This window comes from Echinops telfairi, unplaced genomic scaffold, assembly GCF_000313985.2.
Source record: "Echinops telfairi isolate 266 unplaced genomic scaffold, ASM31398v2 ScPeMD7_7410;HRSCAF=8448, whole genome shotgun sequence".
In the NCBI taxonomy this organism is placed as follows: domain Eukaryota; kingdom Metazoa; phylum Chordata; class Mammalia; order Afrosoricida; family Tenrecidae; genus Echinops; species Echinops telfairi.
Genome location: NW_022111310.1, coordinates 12,898,850 through 12,918,007, shown reverse-complemented (window position 1 = coordinate 12,918,007; position 19,158 = coordinate 12,898,850). Strand labels below are relative to the sequence as shown.

General features: G+C 43.1%; 1 protein-coding gene across 1 annotated transcript in view; it reads left to right on the top strand.

Moving 5' to 3' along the window:
• CTNNAL1 (catenin alpha like 1) overlaps positions 1-19,158 on the top strand; it is a 46,885-nt gene that overhangs the window by 8,480 nt on the left and 19,247 nt on the right. The window contains exons 2-9 of the mRNA XM_013006823.2: positions 8-103; positions 3,389-3,576; positions 5,142-5,261; positions 7,596-7,685; positions 8,790-8,960; positions 12,231-12,431; positions 14,500-14,586; positions 17,487-17,645. Coding sequence (XP_012862277.2) covers positions 8-103; positions 3,389-3,576; positions 5,142-5,261; positions 7,596-7,685; positions 8,790-8,960; positions 12,231-12,431; positions 14,500-14,586; positions 17,487-17,645 — 1,112 coding nt within the window. The remainder of the gene's footprint in view (positions 1-7; positions 104-3,388; positions 3,577-5,141; positions 5,262-7,595; positions 7,686-8,789; positions 8,961-12,230; positions 12,432-14,499; positions 14,587-17,486; positions 17,646-19,158) is intronic.

Here is a 19,158-nt window from a genome sequence, read left to right as displayed (position 1 = left end):
TTGGCAGTTGGAAGATTTGTTAAAGTAGGGGAAGCTATTGCCAATGAAAACTGGGATCTGAAAGAAGAAATAAGTATTGCCTGCATCGAAGCTAAGCAAGCAGGTATGTGACTATTGACTTTTGAAGTTATTTTATTCCAATCTTATTGTTATGGATATGATGATAGATTTATTGTTTTCTTTTGCTTTGTGCTATGTACTGTTTTCACTCACTGCCATCAGCCTGATTGTGATTCATAAGGAGTTTGTTGAAGCATCTCAGTTCCTGGAGCCTTGTTTGTCACTTGTACTTTCAGGGCACCTTGGACTTACTCCTGCAGTACCATCAACCGGGTCTTTCTGGTGTAATGACTTAGTGTATTCCTTCTATCCTCTTTTGACGAAGAACTGCTCCTGTGGGCTGTTAGGACCCGAAATCTTGACAGGAATAGAAAGCCTCATCTTTCTTCCATGGAGTGGCTGGTGGTTTCAAACTACTAACCTTGTGGTTAGCATCCTAGTGTGTAAATCCACTGTGCCACTCCAATTATGGATGCCTAGGCTAGGGCAGCAGCCCTGGTGGCATGATGGTTAAGTGTTTGGTGCTTCAAGCCCACATGTGCAGAAGGAGAAAGACCTGGCAATCGGCTCCCATAAAGATTACAGCCCCAGAGCCCTGTGAGGCAGTTCTACTCAGTAGTACAGGCTCACCACAGGCCAGGCAGGCCTTCTAGGTTCCATGGTTAGCTTTCGTTCTAGCTCTGAAGGGTGGAACTCTTGCGCTCCTCTGGGGAATGGTCTGCCCGCTTGCTATCGCCATGGAAATGTGAGAGACATGGGGGCAAGTGTGGAGCATGCGAGGTCTAGGATCTTCCCTCCAGGAACGCTTTAGTGTACTTGCCTCCATGTAGGAAATGGGATAAAGGTTTCTACTGATCAGTTACTCTGTAGCAGACACATCTGCAGTTGGTGGCCCAGAAACTTAAGAACTGGGTCATTGGAAGGCTACAAGTCGTTCAGCTTCATTAATGTATCGCTGATCCGTTCCTCTCTTCCTAAGTGTTTACTGAGTGCTGGTCTGTGTCGGGGTTCTTCTAGGCTCTAGGATCTAGTTCTGTACAAATGAGCCGGAAGTCTGCCCCGGTGGAGCTTACCTTACAGTAACAACAAAGGACAACAAAGAAAAAAATAAATAAATGTAGCACTTCAAGTGTTAATAGTTTCTTGAAAAAAAAAATCAAGCAAAAGATGAGTTTGAAGCTGTTTCAGGGAGGGGAGGGTGGTGCCTCTCCACTTAGACACTCGTGGCATTTGGAGTTGGACTGTTCTTTGCTGTAGAAAGCGGTCCCCCGCATTATTAAGTGCTTAGCAGCATGCCTGCCTCCTGCCCACTAGATTCCAGGACCGGACTCCTCATCCCTGTTGTGACAACTCAGAATCTGGATATTGCCGGTGTCTTTTGGGGTCCAGTATCTGTGGTTGAGAAATAATGAGATAGCAAGTCAGAGAGACCCTCTGAGGAGGTAATATTTGAGCAGAGACAGCAATGAAGTGAGAGGCCTGCCTGTGTAAATATCTGGAGGGGAGGCCTTCCTGAGTAAATCAGAGAGGGCAACCAGAGCCTACATGGTGTGGGTGTGTGCAGCATGACTGTATATATATTCATTTATATATGAATGACTTCAGTTATGATTCTGTAGATGTTAGGGAGTCATTGAGGAATTCTGAACCCGATGAAATACAGCTTTGTGTTAGAAATTTGTCTGGTGGAGTAGAGGAAATAAACAAGTAAGGGGTGGTTGGGAGATGATTGAGACTAGTGATGGTAAGATTAATATGGAACCTTTACAGTAAACCAGGTTAAACCGAAGCAGTGTTAATAGAGATAAAAGGAGCAGAAAGTGCATAGAATGTTCATTAATATGATTTAATGGTAGGACTTGGTTATTGATTAAAAGGGAGGGAGGACTCTGGGTTAATTCTTGGGCTTTTAGTAGTTATTGATTGGAATATGGGATAGGTTGCCTGGTGGGGGTGTGAGACAGGATATCCTTATTTCCTTTGTCATTTGATTAACGTTGAAATTGCCTACAATAAATGCTGCCTATATATTACAACCATTAAAATAGGAGATGGAAGTAAATAGGCTAGATCTACAGCCCACATTGTTACACTAAGTAGGCATGAAATTTTTCTTGGCACTTCCTGGACACCAAGGCAAATATGTGGGAAACAAAGGGCTGTCTGATCCTCATTGTTGGAAGGAAACAAGTCAGCTTACCAGGAGGAGAGACTTTTTCCTAGCACAAGTACGACAGTCATTACATAATGCGATGGACAGCGGAACTGAAAATGGAGAGGTGGTCTTCATATCACTGTTTCTTATAACAGCCCTCGGTCATAGCCGAGATTGGAGCTTTCTTTCCTTTCCTTTTAAAGAAAGAACAACTTTAGTCCTGTTCATCGTATAGACTCGTGTGTCAGCATTCTCAGTGTGGGGGAAAGGACGTTATATACTGTCCGAGGCTCCCGTAGGCTGTGGCAGTCTACAAATACTGTAAGCGCAAGCAGTTCCATGGGGACTATGGGAGCCATCTGATGTCATGCGTTCTGCAGATAACCTGTCCTTCTCATTTGAAGTGTTGTTGTTTCCATTCCTGAAAGGAACCCAGGTGGTGTAGCTAAGCTGCTAACCACAAGGCCGGAGGTTCAAAACCCCTTTTGGGTGTTGAGACTTTAAATCTTGGCTGGAAGACATCCTGTGAGGCAGTACTGCTCTTGACAACTCCCAGCTATCACCATCCAATAAAGTTCTTAGTACAGCCGTAACTGACCTCATTGTCTAGCAGCAGCCTGACTTTAAATCTCACCCGTCCTATCTAGTATTTTATCTGCTTCCATGAGAATAAACATCCTAATCTTGATTTTTCACTGCTCCACATCCATTGGTCCATCCATTAAAATGCAGATGCTTTTAAGGAAAATCTGTACTTGTCCCCTGGGTTAGTGCATTACTGAGGGTAATGAAACGAAGGACAGTCACAGGAAAAATCACTCCATTATCTATACAGGTATTCAGCTCACTGCCCCGGAGCCCACTGTGACTCTGCTGACCCTATAGGACAGAGTAGACTGCCCCTGTGGGTTTCTGAGATTACTCTTTGCTGGAATAGAAAGCCTCGTCTTTTTCCCAAGGAGCTGCTGGTGGTTTCAAATCGATGACTTTGAGGTGTGCAGCCCATCTATAACCCATAGACCGTGACAGCAAATCACAAAATGGAGAATTGCCAACCAAATTGACACATATTGTGTGAGGGGCACAGTTTGATCCATAACACTTACCTTCAAGGTTAAGGGATGGTCTGGACGTAAAGTGTTGCCTTATTTTCAACCTTGCCTTTCTTGGTAGGTGAGACAATCGCAGCTCTTACAGATGTAACCAGCTTGAATCATCCAGAACCTGATGGCCAGATCACAGTTTTTACCGACAAGACGGGAGTCATAAAGGCCGCACGATTGCTCCTCTCTTCAGTGACAAAAGTACTGTTGCTGGCAGACCGTGTAGTTATTAAGCAGATAATAGCGTCAAGAAATAAGGTACTTGCCTTTCTGATATTTCTGTACTTGTGTACTTGGGTTGTCCAGAAGTGTTTTTTGTTTTTAGGTCAATTACCACTGATTTGGCAATGCTTGTCTGTTATAATTGTTTAGGACTGTACTTGTCTGTACAGGTATAGACAGTCATGTTTCTTCCATACCTGTATGTACATACTGTGCTTCTGAACGCAAAAAATCTTCTCAGAAAACCATTCTCCTGTTGGTTCTTGGTAAACCTTTTCCTTGGGGCCAAAATCCAGGAAGCAAAGCTGAACTGTGACAATGCATGCAACAGGAACCTAGTTGATAAAAATTCTGAATCCATCAGCAAATGGATTATAAACAGTTTATAAGCTTGGGAGGAAATTCGGTTACTGTAACTATATTCTCAGCTATCTGCTGCTATGGAATGTCTGCCTGCAGAGATTAATCTTACTGGATAAAGACTAAATTTAGAGCAAGGATTTTAACTCTTTTGTGCCCAACACTTGTACAGCCCCTTAGATATTAGTGGTGGTCCTTGGTCATCTGGGAGCCCAGGGCATGGTTATTTCTTTCTGTGGTTTTCTAGGCGGAAAGGAGGAAGTCTGCTAGTGAAAGGGCACCTTGGGGAAAGGTTCGAGGAGACACATTTGAGACACTGGATGAGTGACTCTGAGGTGTAAGTTTGAAGGGGAAAAAAGGCAGAGCTGGATTAGGCAGTGTCAGAGGAATAGACATCCTTGCCCTCTTTGAAAGGCAGAGTTTCTGCTCAGTGGTGCTAATTCTGCCTTATCTGTCTTTCTTAGTTGCCTGGACTTCCTGAGCTGCCAGGGCAGATTAACATGCCAAATATCACATCCTCATTAAAACTAAGTAAACACAGGATATCTGTGTTTTCTTTACCTATCGTGGCCCGACTAAAGCCAATGCAGTACTGTTATTTTAGAGAAAAGTCTGAAAATGTGTTCCACATCCATTTCTTTCTGATGTCAGGACAACACGTAGCAGGGTCTGTTGGCTCCACTACAGCTTCATGCTCTCTGTTCACACTTGACTGTCGGAAGCTTCTTGGCAATGCATTGGTTCAACACACGCAGTTCCTGACTGGCCTGTTCGTTTCCTGTTCGTTCAGTCCCAAACCTGCCTTTTAACCCCTCACCCCCAAATGGCCTTCCTGCCACTTTCCTGAGGAGAATGAGGCTCCTTTAGTTTTGTTTCATGGAACCCTTAGGCTTCTGTTTCCCGCCGCTAGTCCTCAGAAGATTTGATGTCTGGCCCTGCCCTTCCACGTGCTCCACATGCTGTTGTGCTCTTCTCTTGAACACCCAGCAGAGATTTCTTTGTTCTTTGCTTTCCACTCTGCGATCAGCCCGAAGCTCTCCACCCTGAAGAACCCAATCATCCCTTAGACAATTCTGCCTTTGGGTCTGCTTGGCTGACCTCCTCCGCTTCTGTCTTCTTTTCCAACTCCTTCTCAGCCTTCCCCTTGAATTGAGATTTCTTGGGTTTTTCTGCCCAACCGTGAGGTCTCAGCCTCTTCAGATCTCTCATCCTGCTGAAAGCCACTGTCCTCTCTTTTGCAGGTGCTCGCCACTATGGAAAGGCTAGAGAAAGTGAACAGTTTTCAAGAGTTTGTCCAAATATTCAGTCAATTTGGAAATGAAATGGTCGAGTTTGCTCACCTAACTGGAGATAGACAAAATGTATGTATTTTTCCCGTTAAAAAAATCTTCAGATCAATGCATTCTTTTATATTTGGATGTAGGGATAATTTTTGAGAAGGTTTGATTGCTTTCTTTGCATATGAACTCTCTAGTGTTGTTCTTGAAAGCCTTTTGTGGATAAACCAGAATAAGGTAAGTAGATCTGTATTCTTTTTTGCAGACATGTAAGAGCTAAGTGTGTTTCTGCCTCACACACTGTTAGCAGTCATATTCACTCTGCCACTGGAATTGAGCCCAACTGGAGTATTTCTTTTTTCTTTTTTTCAAAATCATTTTATTGGGGGCTTGTACAACTCTTATCACAATCCATAAATCCACCCATGGTGTCAAGCACATTTGTACATTTGTTGCCATCATCATTTTGAAAACATTTTCTTTCTAATTGAGCCCTTGCTACCAGCTCCTCATTCCCACCCCCCTCCTCCACCCTTCTTCCCTCATGAGCCTTGATAATTTATAAATTATTTTTTTCATGTCTTACACTGACCAGTATCTCCCTTCACCCACTTTTCTGTTGTCCGTCCCCCTGGGAGGGGGTTATATTTAGATCATTGTGATCAGTTTCCCTTTTCTCCCCACCTTCCCCTTCCCCTCCTGGTATCACTACTCTCGTTATTGGTCCTGAGGGGTTTATCGGTCCTGGATTCCTGTGTTTCCAGCTCTTATCTGTACATGCTCTTGTCTAGCCGGATTTGTAAGGTAGAATTTGGATCATCATAGTTGGGGGGAGGAAGCATTAAAGAACTAGAGGAAAGTTGTATGGTTCATCGGTGCTACACGACACCCTGACTAACTCATCTCTTCCTTGTGACCCTTCTGTGAGGGGATGTCCAATTGTCTACAGATGGGCTTTGGGTCTTCTTATGAGCTTTTAGGAGGCTTTCCATTTGACTCTTCCATTAGAGGCCCAGGCAAATAAACTGGGTTATTTTATATATTCTTGTAACATTTTGTTAAAAGGAAAATATTGTATAACTGGTGAAAACTTTATGTAATTCATATGTTAACATCCAGGAACATATCCATTTTGATTCATTTTCACACTGTCTGTGGCAGCTTTCATGTGACAATGGCAGTGTTTAGTAGTTGGAACAGGGACCACGTGACCCAGAAAGCCCAAAGCATTTACTTACTGGTCTTTTATTAAAAACTCTTGTCAAGCTCTGATATAGATGGTGATAACCACGTAATCGGAGCCCTGGGTTGCCCGGTGAGACGTTCAATGACTCACTGAGATGTCAGTGTGAACCCACTCAGAGACACCCAGGGAGAAAGGCCTGGTGAGCCACAGCCAAAAGGTCAGAGGTCTGAAAACCCTATGGCATGCAGTTCTGCTTGGCAACCTGTTGTGTCCCCAGGTGATGAAGCCCACTTGATGGCAACTGGTTTGGTTTTGGTTTCTTAACCAAGTAATTATTTGGGTATTGATCAAGATTGGATCAGTGGTATTAGGGTATCTTCTGTGATAGCACTCAACTGAGGGCTCATTGAAGAGAAACCCACCCCCTCGAAAAATTCCAAAGCACCAGGCTCGCTTCAGAGTTTATCAGACATGGTTACAAATCATACATGATCCTTGAAAGAATTGCCTTTTAAGCTTCTGTCTTGAAGGAAGTAATAATCAATAGATAGCCTATATAAATAAGTCATTTCTTAACTGATGAAGGTCGGCATGTTGTTTCTGGGTAAGCCTACCATGTGCTCAGAAGGGCATGCGGCTATCAGGTGTGGTGAGCCACCAGAATGTGAGCCGTGTGGTGGCTTCTCCCAGGGTCAGGCCGCAGCAGCTGCTGCTTTCTATGTGGATTGTCCTGATACATTTGATAAACCTTGATTCGGTAATGTTAGGCATTTTCACATCCCTACTGTCACAAATATTTTTAATTTCCACAAAATATTCTATTAAGTATATTTTCTCTCCCCCCCCCACTCTTTTAGGTATATTTTCTACATTTAACATAATCACTTGTTACTTAACAGTTTGAACCGAGTTAACATATCAGTTTATGATTTTTCAGGATTATACCATGCTATGAATGAAGGTATTTTTATATACCTATTATTTAGTATATAAATTGATTTCTGAATCTGTTCTTATTCTTATGGGATAGATTTCCAGAGCTAGAATTCTTGGACTGTCATGTGGACATATCTGAAAGCGTTGGCCTGTATTTTCAGTTAGACTTCTGAGAGAGTAGAATACCCATTTATAGTCCTATCAGCAAGCGAGTGCGTCATCTTAAACTGGTTTCTGATATTGTTGAGTAGATGAGTTTTGGAGAAATGGAGTGTTTTATGTGCTTTCATTTGTAGGATTTGAAAGATGAAAAGAAAAAGGCAAAAATGGCAGCAGCAAGGGCAGTTCTCGAAAAATGTACAATGATGCTTCTCACAGCGTCCAAGGTAGGAAAACCTTTGCTTTGCTGCATTGTAGAATGCGAATTAGAAAGCCTGATAGAAATGTGTCTAACTTATATTTTCACATCTTTCAAAAGATGATGGGAACTTGGAACTTAGGCCCCATAAAGCGTCGGCTCTTTAGAAAGAATGCTGGTGTCCTTCCCGTGCTCCACACAGCAGCTCGTCCGAGTCAGCTGTGAGGGAGCAGCCCACCTGCAGGTGGGCGAGCAGGGGCTGCGGAGCGAGGCCCCCTGGGCGTGGGGGCTGCGGGCTTTTGCAGATCAGCCAGCACACATGCTCCAACAAGCTAGAGTACTTAGGACCTGTTAAGTCACGCAGGTGTATTGTGCCAGCCCTGCATTTGCTCATGCATTTACAACATGTCAGAATTGGGTTGCTGTAGTTTACCACGGACTTAGTCACAGGACATGGCCGTAGAGGCGACCTAAGGAATCTCTAGAGTCCAGGCACATTCTTCTTGACCTCCATTTGTAATACCAACCCAAATTCCTTATTCTACTCTTAACAAAATTTTCACTCTAGAGCTTCTAATTCCAGACAGCAGTTGGCCAGCAACTTGGTGCCATTCGAGCATCAGCTAACATACCTGTCACTGGAAGGCTGTGTCACTGGTAGGTGTGTGCTAGGATCTGAGAAGCCCCAAGGACAGAGGCTTACCAGTGGAGCTTAAGGGGAAGGCTGGGCTCATGTCTAGGCCTTTAGTTTTTCATTTGTATCATTACTTAAAAGGCAAGTTGCATCCACAGACACAATCTTATGTCTTTCCTCATTGTGTTTTAGTTCTCTCACATAGAAAACAAGGTTTTACAATCGTTTTGATTCATGATGGAGATAATAGGCTGTTTTTGTTTTCCCTTCAAAAGGGAACTGATTGGGATGTGAAGATACAGTGTTGCACTTAACCCTGCTATCGCTTTTCACTCACCCTGCTTCCGCTTTTAGTGAGGAGAAGCAGCTGGGTGAGCCAGGGACCCGGGAGATTTTGGTAAAGAACCCTTTTTACTAGCATGACATGTTCTGTGTAAGATTTTGTGTATTAGGATATGGATCAAATATGAAAATGAAAATTCTCAATTTTTTTTGAAGACATGCCTCAGGCATCCTACCTGTGAATCTGCCCATAAAAACAAAGAAGGCGTGTTCAACCGAATGAAAGTGGCCTTGGATAAGGTCATTGACATTGTGACCGACTGTAAACCAAATGGAGAGAATGACATTTCATCTGCCAGTATTTGTACCGGAATTAAAGAATTCAAGGTGAGACTGGGGAAAAAAAATCAAAACTTTTATTTCTTTTTCCATTTTAAAGGAGTGTTCTCTGTACTGTTCATATTTTTGTGTAATGTTTTAAAATAGGTGCTTCACGAAAATAGGCTTATCTCTTTAAACAGTACCTCTACAGACAAACCTAATGTTCAGTAACATTTGCCTTAAAGCAAAGGTGGTGTATACGAAAGGACACAGATACTGTAGTAGCTACCTTGGCCCTGTTTACTAGCCAAGGTAATGGATAGTGACAAGCTATTCATCATCTCTGCTGGGATTCTAACTCCTTTCTCATGCCGTACTCTTGAGATTGTGGTAACGATAAGTAATAGTGTTTATAATTGGAACACACAAACTAAGATTTATTGAGCACTCAGCACATGCGAGGCCCTATTCTGAGTGCTTTCAATGTATGAGCGTATCCATCCAAGAACCTAGGAAGTGAGAACTCTAATTATTGTCCCCATTTTACCATTGAGCAGACTGAAAAACAGATGGAATCATTTGCAGTCTGACTCAGAATTTCCACTATTTTAGAGTGTGACTGCTTGTTAGAAGTCAGAGATGGTAAAATGCCCCTGGGAAATCTTTGGGAAAGGGCAGGAAGATCCTAAAAATCATCAAGTACAATTCCTCTTTTAACAGATGAGGAAACAAAGGCCTGAGAAGGTAGCTACTATGTGAAGGGTTCCCCACTCCTCTAACGGACGTGACTGAGACAGATGGCAGTCCTTCCTGCTCTCTGCACTTGGACTGTTAGTGGTGGGAACCTCCGAGGAGGAACATGGGGTGAAAGGAAGGAAGTCATGGAAAGAACATGTTTTCCTTTCTTTCTTTTTTTTTTCTCCCTCCCCCTTCAAGAACATGTTTTTCAAGGAGCCAGGAACTTAATAAATATCATCTCATTTAACTGTACTTTTAAGTAGATATTATTACCTCTTTTTGAGAGGAGGAAAACTAATTAGTGGTTGTGTTCGTCTGGGTAGACTAGAGAAACAAATCCAGGGAGACTCATATGTGTATAAGAAAGATCTTTACATGCAAGAGCAATTGAATATCGAGAAAACATCCCAGCCCAGTCCAGATCCAGTGCATAAGTCCGATATTAGCCCCTATGTCCTTTGCCAATCTGTAAAGTCCTTTTCAGCCTCACGAAACACATGCAATGACACCAAATGCAGGAAGATCACAGGCCAGTAGGTGGGAAGTCTTGTGGATCCAGTGGCGTTGTGAGCATCTCAGTGCTGGCAGAGGTCTCCATGTAGGTTCTCCACTTGCGAGGCTCTGGCTCCCCTCAGCCTGTCTCCATGTGTCTTGTCAGCTGCAGTGTTTCTCAGGGAGTGAGCTGAGAGACAGAGAGAGAGAGACAGACAGACAGACAATCTCCCACTTCCAAGGGAAGAATACAGGAGTTCCCAGAATCCTCAGGAGAAGGCCATGCCCACACAGAGGACTCATTGGCTATGACCTGATTGACAAGCTAGACTCCACCCCTTGACTCTCAATCCTTTCAAATTGACAGTAGATTATATAACTGCCACAGTGGTAGAACAAAGACTCTTGATTGCAAAGTTCATGACCTTTCAAGTGACATCTCTATTTTATTCCAGAATCTCTTCCTGAGGGAAAAGGCGACAGAGACCTGCTATTCTCTTAAGACTTTTCATTGCTGAAAGGAACCTTAGAGATTATTTTTCTAATTCTCTCCTTTTATTATAAAAGCTAAGAAAAGATATGCCATGTGTAAAGTCAAAAAGTAATTAGAGAAACAAGTAGGATGAGAAGTAGACCAAGCTGTACCAGGCCTCCGGGTTCCGGTCCTGGAGGAGCTGCTGCTGAGCCTTTCCGACCGACCCAGGGCCCTGGACACTGAACAAGCCTCGGCTCTTTCGACAGTGGGTATCTTGCTGGCAGCCTGCTCTGGTTTTGGTGGAGAATATAACCTGCAGAGAGAAAGTGATACTTTCCCATACTCATTACTGTGCACATACAAACTAATCTTAAGAAATTATAAATGAGCAGCTTATAAAAATAAAAAAACCCACTGAATTGCTATCTAAAATGTGTATAGTGTATTTGAAGAGAAAATAAAAAGCTTTAACATAAATGCTATTTGTTCAACATGACTAATTTTTATGTTTTAATTCTGCTTATGTTCTCAAGTTCTCCAACCCTCACTGTTGGTCCCATCTTCTCTTTTCTGCATGTAATTTCCTAGCTTTTCATAAATACCACCTTCTTCCCTATCTAGGTGGTGGTTATTTTTGGAGAGATGACTGAATTGAACCCCCCACATCTTGGATTTGCCCTGTGTTATAGAAAAACAACTTATGTATGGAGAATTAACTTGAAGTAATATTTGTGAAAGGTCTTTAGAGAGTGCTAAACCAGTGTGAGCCACCCAGGTCATCATGTTGATTGTGACCACAATCATAACCATTACTGTTTATAGTTCTTGGCTGGAGTTGTGTCTGACCTATTTCATGGAGGTCGTAGCACAGCTCAGAAAGGTCAGTGAGAGAAAGACTGCACAAGTGAGCGTGTGTCCACCTCACGTTGGAGGAGTTCTGTGTGCAGTGTAGGTGACGTGGTAGTTGTTTCAGGGTGTGGGGAGTGAGATAAGACTGTGGTTTCAGAGGTACATAAGAGTGAGACCATGGAGAGTTTTTGGCCTTGACTCTGTACATGGTGAGGAGCCAATGAGAGGGAAACTTGGGATTTTATAAAAAGTAAACCAGCCACCAGATGGAGGAATCTTTGGTCAGGGAGGTGCTATTGGGGACCAGTTCAGTGACTAGGAACATGCTACCGAATTAATGAAGGAAAACGGGTGCATTTCTTAGTCTCTCCCACACCTATACCTGATACACCCTTCCCCTTGAGCTACACATACACTTGTATTAGGGTGTAACTTTATTTTCAAAAACGTTGCCTAGGCGTTCATCTGATGAATACCATTTACCTGGAGGCTAGCTTATTTTCCCAGCTGGTTGGTACATGCTGATGTTCTCCCTGCTTTGGTACTCACTTGTCTCAGGAACTTGATTATATTAACGACTGTTGGAGTGAAGGCCCTGGTGGCTTTTGGCAGCATGTCCTCCTGGCTTCGTGGAGAACGTAGTCATCACTGGGCACGGTACTTCTCTTGGCCCGCAGACCAGAAAAGACATTGCTGGAGGCACCCTAAGCACTGTCAGCAACCCATTTTGGTTTGAGCCCAAAGTGTGGATTCACAGGACTGTGTATCCATTTTGTTCCCAGATGAATATTGAAGCTCTTCGGGAGGCTTGTTATTTCCAGTCCAAAGAGAACCTGTCTGCAATGTTGGAAGTCATCTTGGAGCACACAGAGAGCTTTACTGATTCGGCCTACACCAGCCACAAGCACAGGGAACGCATCTTGGAACTGGCCACCCAGACAAGGATGGAACTACAGCAGTTAATTTCTGTGTGGATGCAAGCTGTAAGAACTTTTCACATGAAGTCAGTCTTAATTAATAGCTTTCCCTGGTACCGGGAGAAATGTAAAAGCTTCTGTAATCACCAGGGCTGCGAATTTGGTCAGGAGTATGACAAACGAGTCTCAGCCTTCTTTCACTTCTGGCTGTCCAAGGCACCCTTCCCAGGCAGCACTCACAATACTTGTTTCTCCCCCTGGCTGCCCAGGCTCTGTGCCACCCTCACCATCACTAGTTCACACTTGTCCTCCCTCTACCTCCAAACTCACCTCTGGAAAATTCCTTCCCACAATGCTTCTTCAGAGTGAAGAACAGAGGAGTAGATCCCTACCTCGAGGTTCTTGGGACCCGAGTCTTAGTCGGAGCCATTCAGATGTGCACAGTTCTTAACTCTGAGGACAGCTGGTTCACAGCCACAACGCTTTAGGAAACTTGTTGAGGTCTAGATGAAATGAAGGCAAGGGTAGATCCAACTGTCAGGTAAAAGATTTTTCACCCGCACTCAGATTCCTGGTCTAAAATTGGTGGGCAGCCACAGATAGGCCCTTAAATAGGCTACTGATATGCTTGAAACGTGGGAGGTTATTTGGTGAAGCGTGGTTAAAGTTGGCAGAAAGGAGATGCCACTAGAAATGTGAACCTAATCTCTTACAAAGGGTGGATGACAACATTGTAATTGAGAGAGGACAGGGACACTGCTTATTTATTTCTTAGGCCCATAGACACCCCCCCCCCCCAAAGTATTTAACATTTAACATGGTTTCTGACATAAAGCTCTGCTAGACCTGATCTGGAAGTCAGGAATGAAAGCTTTGGCAGGGAGACTTGAGAATAAAGATGAATATGGTTAAGTGTGAAGAAAGGAGCAGGCCACGTCCTTGCAAATAGGTTGATTTATGAGTGAAGAGTACATTTGAATCTCAGATTTCTCTGATGCTTGTTGGCATCATCAGAGAGCACATGGTCATATGAGCTGGAGCCCATGTCCAAAGCAGAGTGCTGTCAGGGACGGCAGCAGTACTTTGTGTTGAATTTGAATTAGTGGTGGGGTATCTAGTCTGAGCTGAAGATTGCATGTGTGTGAAAGATTTTCAGTTCAACATTCAGTAATAAAGAGTTTCTTGTCGTCACAAGAAATGCTCTCTGAATTGGCAGTCTGATGCTTAGTCAATACTTAGATTTGCAGTCATTGCCTTTGACAACTTTTACAAGCTCTCAGTTCTTTGATTCTGCACTTCAGATATATTGCTCTAGCTCATTCATCTTCTAGGTGCACACTGAGTGCCTTGTGACTGCCAGCCATTGGAACCCTAAAGATGAGTGAGATAGAACATTGGCCAGCGAGATTTGCAACCCAGCAGATTGTTTGCAAGGGTAAAATAACACAAAGATTTATAAGCACCCCGAAGGAGAGAGGGTAGAGACTTTGAAGTAGAGGGTAGAGACTTTGAAGGGGCTTTGAAGTAGGACATAGTTATATTTAGGAAAAGGAATCAAGACAGCTAATGAAGGTATTGAGATTAAACTCAAATTTATTCATTGAAAGAATTGAACCCCTATTGCCTGCCCTGCGGTGTAACTGCTTAACAGAATCCAGCCTGCCCTTCATCGAGCTTCCATGGGCTTGGTGGGAAAGACAGTTTCAACAAAAAGTCTTAACAAATCAGCGTGTAGTTGCGAAACTAATGATTACCTAGAGAGAGACGAGAGGGCCAAGAGAAGGTCCATTGTAGATGGGATGGTCTAAGAAGACCTTGAGAAAGACATTGATGTAAGATGAAGGTGAACATTGCTTTCACTTTTAACTAGGTTTAGAGGAACGGGAAGAACATTCCTGACAGAAGATAAAATAGGTTCATTTTAGTCATTTATCAGAGAAAAGTAGAATTCATCTATTGGTGCGGGAAAATGTAGCTAACTTGGTAAAATAATATTTTCTACTCAGCTTTTCTTATAGTTCACAGAATGATATTAAAATTGTATTAGACTTTGTAGCTCAAGTAAAATTGATATTACCAATGAAAAAATTTTTAAGTACAGTAACATCGCATGTGTACTTTTCTAAACCTTTAGCAAAGCAAGAAGACAAAAAGCATCGCTGAAGAACTGGAACTCAGTATCTTGAAAGTCACTCACAGCCTCAATGAGCTTAAGAAAGAAGTAAGTGTAGTTTGTTATCTCTTTAATTCGTTGCCAGTTTCCTGATGGAAGGTGACTATGGAATGCCTGAGCATTGTGTCCCTGTGTCCAGAAAGTGGTTTCACAACTGCCCCTTAACCTGATTATGTTGAAGGATCACTTTGTTAGCGCCGTCTTTCTCACAGCTCGAATCACAAGGTCTGTCATGACATGTCAGTGCTGCCACTTGCTGTGATGCCTCTTGCAAATAGTTTTTAGAATAACTTGTTAAATTAATGAAGTTTGGGAATTGGTTACTTTAAAAGAAAAACAAAAAGATGGTTGCAAGTTTGACCTCTCAAGTAATAGAGGATCCAGTGGTCACTTAAGCCAGGGGGTGGCCAAATATGTCCAAGTGACCTGTGTTTTTAAATAAAGGTGTTCGGACACAGCGGCGTCCAATTGTTTGCATATTGGCCATCGTCTCTTTTGTGCTATAACACTGAACTGGATAACTGCAGCTGCGACCTTGGAACTTGAAAAGTTTAAAATGTTTATTATCTGTTTATTACAGGGAAATTTTGTAATTTTGTTTACAAATTTTGTAATAATGTGTATTAGAGGGAAAATTTATCATTCCTTCCTTAAGTCATAAAGCAATCTCAGTTCAAAAGTTAGACTGCTTCTTGCGATCTATTCATTAATATGCATTCATCTTCATTCAGTTGTGGGACTTCTCCTCGGGTCCTCACTCCCCTGCTTCAACTAGGACTTTGGGGAAAGATGATTGTCTTTCTCCCCTTCTCATGTCCCACAAGCTCCACGCTAGCAGCTCTTGTGGTGGCACAAGATAAGAAGAGAGGAATTAGGGAATCAGAACCTTCTTAGTGACTGGTCCCTTATAAGATGGTTTGGTGGCCAGCGGGTCTTGAAAGCGCTCTCTGGTGGCTATTTGGGTAGGTTCTTCAGAGACTGTCTTGTTGGTGCCCCCTCAGCCCACCCCAACTACAACTCCCATATCACCTTGCTGCTTCTACCTCTCCACCTTGCCGTATGCCTGGAGGTGAGGCTCACGGTGGCCACTCTAGTATTGGCTCTTCCGCTTCACCAAAAGCCTCTCTTCTCCTTTGTCTCTAATTTTTTTCACTCTCTTATCTTTTTGAGGGTCAAGGGTCAAGAGCATGAAGTTGGTGGTTGGCTGTTTCTATTATGTTTTATGGTACACAGTGATATGCTTTACATCTAATTGATACTGATGGATGTTGTAGTTGCAAAGGAGTTGATTTGACACCTCCATGTTAATGTTCTGTTCCACACAGTATATGCTTTACAAGGAAGTTGACCTCCCTTCCACCACCCAGCCCCAGCCTATTCAATTTTGCCTATTATGACATTATGACTCAGTGTTGTTATCATGGGTTTGGGTGATGGACTGAGTGGCTTCCCACATGCTTCCTTTTCTTCACTACTTCAGTGGGTCTAACAGTATGAACCCATGAGCCTTTTCCCAAGGGCTGAGGGAGATAATATACACAACAGCTGATGTCAGGGCATGACTATGTGTCTCGTCTTCCTTTGTTAGAATCGTGGGTTGATTGTCCTAGGACTTAAAAAGTTTCATAGGATCTTGGGAAAGTAACTCAATTTTTGTTTCATAGTCTATAAATAAAGGTCTGACTGTAGATAGTCTGTATCTGCCATTGAGTTGATGTTGACTCATGAGGCCCCCGACAGTTTTAAAAAATAAATTAAAAATCTTTTGTGGAATTTAATTTCTAAAGGAAATTACTTCAAGATGCTTTTTGTTCCTGGCTCTAATTATCACTTGATTGCGTGAATGCAGAAGGTCCCCTATTGGTAATTTTGTAGCAAGTTCTGCCACTTTTGAATTGGATTACTTCCAGGGGAGGAATGCTTCAATTCAAAGTCAGATTTTGCTTTTAGGACAATGTAATTAAAAATGATTATTGTCTGGAGAGCCTTAACATAACCTGTCACATTGTTTCAAAGAAAAGATATAGGTAGGCGAAGGAGCAGACAGACTGAGGTGTTAATAGTACCTAAAGGTGTTTGTCTGAGGGAGCCATGCTGAGAACCATTCCAACCACTTCAAGTAAGCTTTGAGGTTTTTGTTTTCTTTTTATCATGTACTAGGACCTAGTCTGTCCCAGGATTGCTTTTCTGTCTGTCAGAGTAAATAGACTATCACCCCTGTGAGGGAAGGGCCCGCACTGTCTTTGTTCTGTAGGCTCAGCATGTAGCACAGTTTGTCCCATGATGCAGTATTTTCTAAACTTTTATCAAATACCTAATTGACAAAATATATTCTGAATGCTTTTTCCAAAAGTCTGGTAGAAAACTTGAGAGAAGAGAGGAAGTGAGGAAGGAGAAGGAAAAGGTGGCCTTTTAAGATGGCTTTGGGCCCAGTAGGTGTTTAAAGCTTTCTCCCTCTTGAATACGTTTGTGGCTTCTTCAGGAACTCTTCTGAGCAACTCCCTCCCATGCTACCCTGCCTCTAACGGGGCTGCAACCTGACCTTTCTCCTAGGACTCCGAACGCCCTGCTTGAACTGTCGTCCAGAGCGGCCCCAGTCTGTGTTTCTGTCTTAAGTTGGGAATCTATAGAAGAGCTGGTTGAGCCGAGGATGAAACAGGGAGGAGGCCACTCTGCCCCTGGATGCCCAGTTTATTTTGGACAGACAGCAGTACTGCTAGTGTCTGGGGAATTAGACATCACCCCTACCTTTGGGAGCACTTAACTCCCTAGTGCTACACAATTCTGTTTGTATTGCCCAGGGGACTTCATGCTCCACAGATCAAACGAGACTGTTTTAAGAATCCCACGCTTTAGTTTTAAAATGTGTTTGAAGTCCCTGATTTGACAACAAAACAAAAAGTTCCTGTTTGTCTTCTTTCCTTTATCACCTCTCCCCACATCTGCAGCTTCACATTACAGCGACACAGCTAGCAGCAGACCTGCTGAGACACCATGTGGATCGTGAGGTTTTGAAAGCACTGAAGCTCACTGGGGTAGAAGGGAATTTAGAAGCGCTGGCGGACTATGCCTGTAAACTCTCTGAGCAGAAAGAACAGCTCATTGAGGTGAGTCACAGGCTGGCTTGCTCAATAAATGCACAGCTGTCACGATTGCTCCATGGAAGCTGTACTGTCATAAGGGAATGGTAGCATGAATATAGTGTTTGATTCTTACATGAACATCCTTTCTCATTGGAGCCTCAAAGATATGTTTGTTTCGTTCTGATAGCATTTGACCTCTAGAACAAAACAGGGCAAAAAGACCGTAGGACTAACAAATGCACTTCTTAAATCTTTTTTCTTCTTTCAATCCTTCCAAGGACATTAGACCTAGGAGTAAAGCATTGGGGGTATGTTGTAAGACCTTGATTCTGTTGGAATGCGATTGTCAGATTGCTAACAATAAGGTGGACAGTTCAAACCCGCCAATGGCTCCGGGGGAGAAAGCTACGGCTATCCACTCCCATTAAAATTTACAGTGTTAGAAACCCTACAGGGAGTGGCTAATTGTTGAAATTCACTCCAGGGCAGTGAGTTAAGGAGGAGGACTCAGTAACATTTGTTGCACATGCATAGGGGGAACCACAGGGAAAGTGCAGGAGTTGGGGATAATGATAGTTGAGCTAATGGCACCCCAGTTCGCAGGGTGAGCGAATGGTTACCCAATCTGGGAAGGGGAGGGTCGTTTAGAGGAGACTGAATCCTGCACACACGCGCACGAGGACAAGCCAAGGTGACCCTGTAGAGAAAGAGCTTGGGAGTACACTCCTTCTTGAAGTCCTAGAGCCAGGCCTTCCCAATGGGCAAATGCAGGGCAGCTCAAACCAGGCCCAAAAGCAGGTTTGAAAAGTAGATGTGAAGGGGTAACAAGAGACACCCAGCACCCCACTCCTTCACCAAAACTTTCCTGTTCTCCCCACTATTAAGTGCTAAGGGTGCTTCAGTAACTCAGGACTGCCTTTTATTATAAATCTAATATGGCTTACTAATTAACATTCCAAGCCTTTCACGTAATTGAACATGTCAGCTATCTGGCAGTTTAAAAACAATGCTGTTCCCCATTTATACCTTGTGTATATGAGGCGTGACCTAGTCACCATGTGTCCAGAAATGCACGGTTGTCAGCCATTTAACTAGCTTCTAATAGACTGCCGACAGGAGCTCAAAGACACGTGGTTAGCAGGAACCTCGTAGACCCACTGGACGAGCTTGACTTCTTTGCAAATCAACCTGAAGCCTGTTAGGGAGTACGCTTTAAATAAGTAGATCTCCTCTGTTTAATAGATTTGATTTTGCTATATTGATAAGCCAAGTCCTGTGACTGTAGGGCAACTCAGACATAGTTTAACTGTGAGATCCCAGACAGGTCACGTCTCTTTGCCAAATTTGTTCATATATAAAATGTGTGGTTCTACTACATCTCTTCAATGGTGTCTCCTGGTGCTAGTAGCCTCTGAGCACCTTGCTGTGATGGAGAAGTAGAAACAAATGTGTTATAGCCTAGTTATTCCTAAGCAATTCCTTGGTAATGGATATAGTATTATAATCATCTTAATAAAGTAATAAGTAATTTTATGTT